At 34.2% G+C, this 9,589-nt stretch overlaps 1 protein-coding gene across 1 annotated transcript; it reads right to left on the reverse strand.

Annotated features, from left to right (window-relative positions):
* Positions 1-4,728: 4,728 nt before the first annotated feature.
* On the reverse strand, positions 4,729-8,391 carry LOC102611604 (hypothetical protein). Its single transcript, XM_006464643.4, has 7 exons — positions 7,834-8,391; positions 7,196-7,336; positions 6,985-7,098; positions 6,715-6,888; positions 6,037-6,152; positions 5,535-5,619; positions 4,729-5,431 (listed from the first exon to the last, which is right to left on the reverse strand). Exons 1-7 carry the CDS (start codon positions 8,293-8,295, stop codon positions 5,426-5,428), a joined length of 1,098 nt encoding a protein of 365 aa, XP_006464706.1. The 5' UTR covers positions 8,296-8,391; the 3' UTR covers positions 4,729-5,425.
* Positions 8,392-9,589: the final 1,198 nt, after the last annotated feature.

Here is a 9,589-nt window from a genome sequence, read left to right on the forward strand (position 1 = left end):
TGTTAATTTGAGCAGCTATTTGAAGTTTCTGTTTTAGTATTTGTAGATCACCTGGACTTATTTTTTATTAGCCCTTTATATGATGGTGAGAATTAAAAGATTTTATTGCTTTTAAATTCGATATATAAACCTGAAATGAGGCAGTGATATTTACGAATCAAACACAAAAAACAACAAAGCAAAAAAAAAATTATTTTGCATGTTTCGAAAGTGAAATGATTAAACTGGAAGGAAATGATTGGAAATTTTTGAATTCATCATCTTTTACTTGGACTAAATGTATCTTGATGATTTTAAGGTTGAATGTTGTTTTCAATTTGATGGTTATCTTTCAATAACATGATATATAGTTTGTTGACATTTGCATATTTGGATGATGTGATATGATTAATATTTCTTACACCATTTAGCATAGATAGGAGTGATCTTTCAAATTCACTAACATCCGTGTACCAATTTCGGGCCATTACTATCCATGAAATCCCCTTATTAATTAGTGTAAAAACTATTATAATTATTGTTGGATAGTAGCAAAAATATATAGATAAAGCGACTTTATTTAATACATGATCAGAGCTTAATTTTCAGTTGTCGATCTGCAAATATGAAAAATATGATAATTTTAGATTTTTGTTTTGTTTTTTTCACTTTTGGCAACTTTTATTCGATTAAAAAAAATGGTCGCATTTCAACCATTCAATGAACTGGAGCTTTTTAGCGTTCAAGTCTCCCAACAAAGAAAATAAAGTTTCGACTTTCTTTTACAAACCTTTTCAGAAGATAACTATTTGGAATTACATTGCAAATAATGACTTACAGGCTAAGATTTTAAAATGGGAGAATATTGACACTTTTTCGCTTACAGTTCTTTTGGGTTTTTATCACTTTTTGTTTTTTAATAATTTGTATAATATCTCGTCACTTTTTTTTTTCCTTTACAGTTTTCATACATAATACCTCATTACCATCTTGACGTAAAAAATAATGTAATAAAAAAAAATGGTTGTTTTATAGCTGGAGTAAATTTTTCTGTTACAATTTTGCTATCAAAGAATAATGAAATATTATGAAAATTATAAAAGAGTAAGTGTGAAAATTATAGGGAGAAAGTCTCATTTTTTTCTTTTTCAAATTCAAAAAATTGAGAATTGAGAGAGAAAGAGAGAGCTCAATGTATAAATTTCAAAGTAGTAACCAATTGCCTAGGGGTATATACGTCTGCCATGAAAAGATACCCACATGCTGATCTCTTAAGACTTCTCCAAAAGCATTTCTTTGGTAAGTTAGAAGAGGGCTTGAAGAAGAGATATTATACATGCTTCTAGAATAAGCACTTGTGGAGTTTTAAGCTGAAAGATGATTTTCCTTTTATCCATTTCACACACAACCACCTTGAATAAAAACTGATTTAGTCACAAAAATATTATTGGTTTAATCACCAAAATCAGGCAGGCATTTGAGTTTGGGTGTCATTTTCTTTCAAAGGATGAGAAGACATAGGTCAGCATATTCCATGAGCTAAGGTCACATAAATTGACAACAAGAGGCTACCTCACAAATGGCTTTTCTCTTTGCTGACTAAGGGACCATTTCACTTTCATCAAAAGGAATCATTATCTTAAACCACACAAAATTAAAAACTCTTTAATCACATTCCTTTTCAAGGAAAGTGTACAAAACAACTTTTATAAAATTTCGCATTATTAGTGCTCAATTTTGGAACACAATTGAATGGTGAAATGAGATATTATCCTAATCTCCTTTGTGGACTATGCTTGCACATGGGTCTAGAAATCTCTACCCTCAATATCATTTTTTTTTATGTGTTGTTTCATTATCACATTTAAGTGTATTCACATGCTTACTTAGTTAATTACCTATTTGTGCATGTATGTATCAATAAAAAATAATGAAAAAAATCCACCTAAAGTAAGATCGATATATATCCTAGAATTGTTTCATACTTAGAATTATTTAAATTTAGATATCACTCAAATTTGGATGATAAATCACTTTTCTCCTCATAAAGGATTCGAATTCTCATGTGAATTGTGAAGAGATTTTCTTTTAATTATTTAGCTATTAATCAAGTTCACTTTAGGTTTAAACATTTAGATTGAACCATAACAAAATTCTCTTAGAGAGAGTATTATAAAATAAAAAATAACAATAGCTTATAACATAAGAGTAATATTCAAAAAGAAAAATTGCCATGATTTTACTAAATCTAAGATCGATAAAATAAACCTTAGCCACTTAGGCTAATGTAGTCCACGGCCTCATTGACAATCCAACTTATCCTTGTGAAACAAACGATATATAATTATAAATAAGTGAGCTTAATTATTAATCATGAGCTGAAGGGATTATGCATGGTTGTTGCATATTAATAATTGGGTGACAACATTTTCAAAGGCTTCTTCTATCTGCCATAAGATGATCCTGTTTGCCAATAAAGGGTCTGAAAAAAATAATGGGATTTCCATTTTCATCGATGAAGGTGATAGAAAAAAGAAACTGGGTTGTATAATTTATTGAAGAAGCTGCATTCAGCACCGGCCACCCACCTAAATTCTTTGCCAAATCTAGGCCCATTATTGACCTGGAAAGCAAGTAGGCATTTAATCTTCAAATTTGTTCACTGACCCACAACAAATTGACAGATGATTCCTGAGCTGTTCCACCCCCCCAAAAAAAAGAAAAAGAACAACAGCCTGGACCATTGAGGATAAGCCCAAGATTGCCAAATAGTCCATTTTTATGGCATAAAAATTTTGTAAATTGTTACGATGCTTGAAAATTAAGCAAAACCGTTTGTGATATTACAGCTGCCTGTAAGCAAGTTGGCAATGAGACGGGCATTGTACAGTGTAGCTGGACTTTATTATTATCAGCCAACTGACTTGAACTGAACTGACAACCCATTCGTTAGTATAAACTAATAAAAGTAATTTTCATATTTTGTTCTTAAAAGCACCTAAAATAACTATAATAAGTTCAACAAAATCAAGTCCTCGCTGATTTATATTAATTAGCCTCAGTGATTCATTAACTTTTTTTATTGAAAAGGAAAGTTGAAGAAATGGAGGAGGACACAACTCAAATCTCCACACTTTCTCCAACCAACTATATATAGGGTCTGTTTCCGAAAACTTGCCAATTTTGTTTTATCATTGTAAGCTGGTGGTGCCAACTTAGCTTCAGTTGTTTCCAGTTCTCTCTGTTTTAACACATTAGATTTAAAGATTATGCTCATCATCAGAGCAGATTTACCATTACCCTTTCGTGTATTCTAGAAAAAAATTCACGACCCCACGAAAATTTCTAAGGTATTCAATTTTTAAAATTCATAGCTATATTTCTTCTTCTTCATAGACCACATCAAGTTCAAATACAACATTTAATTTCCTTGCAGGAAAACTTAAGACTCAAGTCTCCAATTAGGACAACGCCGACCGCCAGCAATATCTCATTCTTAAGAAACACGTTAAAAATGGAGGCAATGAGCTTGTGAATTGTGATCATGCGCGGCTTTGAACAGTAAGGAACCCATAGAAAATTTAGGCAAGCATAGTCAAAATTTACGGCTCATTCCCACGAACATTCCACTTAAATCTTATAGGAATATTAAATGCGTACCGAGTCTTGGTCAAAGTCTCCAATTCCAAGTCCAACGTGTTGGAAACTAAACCAAGTCAACAAGTCGAACACAGAAGGGGGCCTACGTATATATATCTAAAAAAATCAAAGCCAAGCTCAATGACCATCTCCATTCATCTCAAAAACAAAGCAAGATCAAGAATTCAAAGCATCCCACAAAGAGAAACCAGACGGAGGCTTCAAATTCCTGCAACAAGACCTTCTATGGCTGCCAGAGACACCGTGGCCAGCGTAGCGAGGAGTCGTAGAAGCAGTTGTAGCTCTGTAGCATCATCATCTCCTAGGCCCTGGCCAGCTGGATGCACATGCTCAAACCATCCTGGTTCAACAAGGTGCAGCCGCCACGGTTACTTAGTGCCTAAGGAAAGATCAAAGAATGGAAACAAAGAGATTATAAGGAGGGCATTAGCGCCGACGAATCGCAGGTTAAGCCTTAGGTGGTGGAATTTCCGGCCAACGCCTAGCAGGCTTTCTAACATGTCAAAGGCTTAAGTCGTTTAGCTTCCTTTTTTTCAGTTTGGCTAAGCAGCTGCAGAACAGATTGTGTTATTCATAGAGTATGTAAAGCAAAGGTGTTAATCATTTTGTTTTGCGTCTAAAATTTTGAACCATATGTAATTAATTTCAAAGAGTATGTAAACAAAATAGGTTTTCGATTATCATGTTTCCTTTCGTAGCAAGCAATAACAAGAATTGCAGTATATTCCCTTTCCTAGATCTGATTCCATATCATATGCAGCTTTATGTATATTTTTAGCTCTGTGCTTACCAAATTGGGTCATTAATTTTGAGTTCTTGAATTAAAGGGTGACAAGGCCACTGTGTCTATTAAATCTGCCCCCGGCAACTCTTTCTTTTAAGCCTTTTACGTACTTCACCTTGCACCCGAACCATTTCCAAAATAAATCCAGGTGCCTAGCATACAACAAAAGCATCACAGAACAATTCTTTAGTTCTTGTTTCCCAGAACTTCTTTTTTCCGTTGAATCTTCTACATTACTTGCCAACAACTAATCTTGAAGATGGTGATCATTTTGCACTGACTCTATATAATGTACACGTGTACAATGTTTTCAATTTTTTTTACCCTGAATGTTAATTTATTTAATTCTGTGGCACTAAAGTAACGTAAGTCACAACATATTTGGCAAGAATGTTTTATCATATGGTTCTGCAAACCAACCATGCTTAGGCAATGCTGCTGCCGTCCCAAGTGATCAGCTGCTCCAACCTCGCTACTGAAGCTGGTTCCTAGGTAAGAAACCATTGTCCCTCGAGTTTGGCTCGTGCTCAAACGTCAACATTCCATGAGAAGCTGTTTCTACTCATCATAGAATTCCTGCCCCATATAACGCTAAGCAAAAATTTGATAAGCTCCATAGGCATATATGCTGTGGCTAATTCAGCTATCTCATCGAGAATTTGGAAAATTCTTGCTGGGGGAAACCCACATAAATATCTCTCGCATCTTGCCGCTAATGAGGCCAGGCCGATCTTTGGAAACTTTTGAATGGGAATTTCTATATTCCATCGATAATTTTCAGAACTACCATGTCCGTTATTTTACAGTTAGCAGTGCACTGTATCAAGAATATAGATATTTTTATACGTACATGCATACACATGCAACCGGCCAAGATTTGCAAAGTGTATATGATAATCATCCTCTGCACCCAAATTCCCCATTACTGTATTCCATACGATAATCAGCCTCCGCACTCAACTGTTTCTCTCCTCCCTCTGCTTCTGATTTCTTTCTATTTACTCACTCCTGTCAAGGAATTAATGGGAAAAAATAAAATCAAAGAAATTATAAGTATATTGTGCAAATCTTAATTCCATAGAGACCAGTGTAAATCAATTACATGAATTACCTCGGGAGGACTTATATCAGGCAAACAGGGTTTTACTTCTGCTGGTGCCTCAGCAATCCTTGCTTCTGATTTCTCATTCGAATATCTAGAAATGAGAGAACGATATAAATGTCAAAGACAGAACTAGGCAGAACATGACTAAGTTATGTCGAAGCAAACATAAACTTAAGATGTTTTAGGCTAACGAGCATAAAATAGATTTTTTGCCTTCTACAAGGTGCAGACGCAGAAAGTTTTGAGTGTTGTAAAAACCCTCCCCAACATTTCTTTAACCTCTTGGTCCCACCCCACAAGTACTTTAAAAAAAAAAAATCATTATCAAATTTACAAAAGAAAGGACAAATGAACCAAAAGAAGGGGACAGAAGGAGAAGAAACAATCTTTATGACAAAGTTCATAAGCCTTGACCTCCTAATATATGAATATTCAGATTAATCCATACTTCATCACCCTTAAGCTCTCATTATATAAATATTCAGTATAGCCCATGCTAGATACTTACGTTGAAAGTATTGTCACCCAAATAAGTTCTACACAGTCCACCCAAAGAAGCCTTTGTTCTACTGGGACCAGACCATAGGTAACAAGATGAGCAAATGGCCAAAGCTTCCACCCTGCCTGTAATTAAACCATACAATTAGTCAATAATGCAGTTAAATGCAAGGCAAACTGCAACAATATATCAACTTGAACAAAAAGTTAATAGAGAGAAAATTACTATAACTAGATGAAATTGTCTTGAGAAGAAACAAGAGAAAGCGTAAAATTTATATAAAACTTTCAAATTTTATGTAATCAAGGCCAGAAATGTACTTCACCTCCAATAAAAGCATAAACAAGTGAAACAGCTGTAAACATACTCCATTAACCACATTAAGGTTTGAGACCTTATTTAAGAAACAAATTAATGGATATATGGAGGTGAAAATAATCTTACAAATAGAACATGCACTTGAGAAGTTTTTTATTGAAAAAAACTTAGTTTGAAACATGGAAACATATTGAAATTGCAAAACTGGAAACGGGTGAAAGTACAGACATATAATTATCTTTCAGTTTCCAATTTTTATATAATCCAGAGTATCTCAACTCCACTGGGATAAAAGCCTAGTAAGAGCAGTCAGTTAGGCTCAAAGATTTGGCTCTCAACATTCTGAGAATAAGGAAAGGGTTCACTTACTGTCAGCATTGGCCAGAATGTTGCCTTCAACTCACTAAAAATACTGAATGGAGATTCAAGTCGCAATAATCCCAAAACCATATAATAGATACTGTTCCAAGCTGCTGCCCAAGCAGTTTGGTCAAAGGCTACTTTGGCAGGAACCACCCACCAATCTTGAAAAGGAAATAATTCCTGCAAAACAAGAACAAGTGTTTGAGCAAAACACAGATAAGTAAAATATTTGGTGAGACTAACTTGCTAAATACATATTTAAAGCACAATGATCACCTCACAAAACTGGTAATAGTAATGAGAAAGGGAACCATGCAGAGTGAAACCCACAAGGCCTGATCTAAACATTCGAGTACGGTCAAACTCAAATAAAGGTTTTCCTTGGAAGCACTGCAAATCACATGACATAAATGAAACAAAGTATCAAATAAAAATCTTACAGCTGAAAACAGGTTTCAAATATTTCTATTTTGCATAATTCACTGACCTGCGCAATCCAGTCTCCTAGAGAATAGACCACGCCACTGATCACCATTTTCGCTAAAACCGGGTTCGTCTTCAGGGCTTCCTCATAAGCAGTCCAGTTGTGTAGAGGTGCATATCTTACTATTTCAAAAATTGTCCAACCCTAAAAGGAAAAATAAAAATGAACATTAGAAGATCAAAATGGTTAATGACTATTAATTATGCAACCAATAAAGATATACAAACGGCTGTTATGCTAATCAAAATAGTAAGCTGAAATTACCAAGACACCATCTCTTAAATTTGAAATACAAAGCAAGAAGGTTTCAGGAGACAAAAATTATGTGTGCTAATCAAAATAGTGAGCTGAAATTAACCAGACACCACCTCTTAGATTTGAAATACAAAGCAAGAAGGTTTCACGAAACAAAAATTATGTTACCACATACAAATTATAAACTACAGTGAATTTCTCTAAAATCCTTCATGCCAGAGGTTGCAAATGCAGTTTACTAACTTAATCTCCTTAACCCCTGGGCTTTTTCTCATCAGCACAAAGAAATAAAAAAATCAAAAGAAGAGAATAGCAAGCCAAATTCCAAAAGAGCATAAAACATAAAAACAAATAAAATAAAATAAAAATTGTTAAAGAAGACTTACATGCCAGTAATCTTGATCAATAGTGAGCAACTTGGTGATTGCAAAAGTTCCAACAGCAAGCACAATAGTAGCATTAATAGTTCTATCAATCAATCTCTCCATTTCTTCATTCCCTCTTCTTTCATCAGCAGAAGCAGAAGAGAATCCGTCAAACGACAACGTTCCATCACTGAACCCGCTAACTTGACTCACCTGACTCGCCAACTCGCCATCCTCCTCTCGCCCCACCACTACACCCTCTTGCATGTCCGTAAGGTCCTGGCTCTGTACCGGAAGCACGTCAAGCTCTTCATTTACCACCGAGTTTACCACCCAGCTGTTCAACTTTCTCTGTTTGTTTCTAGAGAAATTGGGGTTCTGGGAAAGTTTTGAGAGGAGGCAAGCGTGGCTTGGCAGCTGTTTTGAGTTGGGTTTGTTTGGTTTTGAGATAGAGAGGAGTGTCTGAGGAGAAAGAGAGGCCATGGCTGAGTTTTGGGAGGAACTGAGTTCAGTTGACCGACTTAACTCACCGAATCGATCCTGAAACTAAACCGTCTCTGTTTCTCCGACTTGGAAATGTCAGAGGATTAGGCTTATATAGGGTGATAATTTGGCTATAATCCAGTATTTTATAGTGTATGATAGAGTTTTATTTTTTGATCCAAATCACGAAATGGACGGTTAAGATGATGTTTTAGATTCTCTCATTTGACGTTGACTTAGATGTTGAATGAGTACCGTATATTGGTTGTGGATTATTATTTTGCGTATGAAACATGAGATCATTGTCTCTGTGGTATTCGATGATGATTTCAGATAACAAATGCAGTCCGCATAAGGAAAGCCAATGACTTGCTTCATAAAACAAAATTCTTTTATTAAATCACGTGCCGGGGGACACGACGCCGGTTCGGTAACTTTCTCAAGTTTTATTTATTTGATTTTATACAATTTTTTTAATATTACATTTAATTTTATATAATTGAAAGAAAAGAAGTGAGAGAAATTTATTCGGAATATTACAAATTGTGATTTTTATATTTCAAATTTTCCTACTAATAATACTGTTTATATTAATAATCATATATATCCTTGAATGACGGTAAAAGGTTTAAAAAGCTTATATTCATTTTTTATTTAATTTTTAATACAGACGAAAAGGTAAACAACTTAATCAATTATAACTTAATTGCATGTTTAATAACTACTTTTAAAAAGACAATAATTTTGTGTGTAAGAAGAAAAACTATCATTGGTGCAAATATGCGAATACATTTCATATTATATAACAAAATATTTAAGCACACATTATGCTTATTATCAACCGAATTATTGGTAGCTCAATTGGTTTTATTCTAAAGAACTAATATGATTAAAAAAATGAGATTAATTTATTTAAATATAAATTTGAAATTCTTAAAATAATTAAAAATAGTAAATATTTGTTACTCGCTAGATATACTTACAATTATGTCTAATGAATTAAATTATTAATGTAGAATTTACCCAAATATATAATTTAGACCATTTATTTATTTATGGTTGAAAGTATGAAAGAAAATAAAAAAAATAATTAAAAAAATCGTGTCAATGATTCATTGTCTGAAATTGGAATGCCCATCAGGCTCTTCAGTGGAGAGAACAAGCCCACCTCATCGGCTACCGGGTTCCACTTATTCAAGAATTGGACATTTCTAGCCCATAGAGCGAGTCCACATGTTTAATGCTTGTGGGGCCCATCGTGGCCCACAAACTGTGGGCAAGAAACCTACATTTC

Source organism: Citrus sinensis, chromosome 9 (assembly GCF_022201045.2).
Source record: "Citrus sinensis cultivar Valencia sweet orange chromosome 9, DVS_A1.0, whole genome shotgun sequence".
In the NCBI taxonomy this organism is placed as follows: Eukaryota; Viridiplantae; Streptophyta; class Magnoliopsida; order Sapindales; family Rutaceae; genus Citrus; species Citrus sinensis.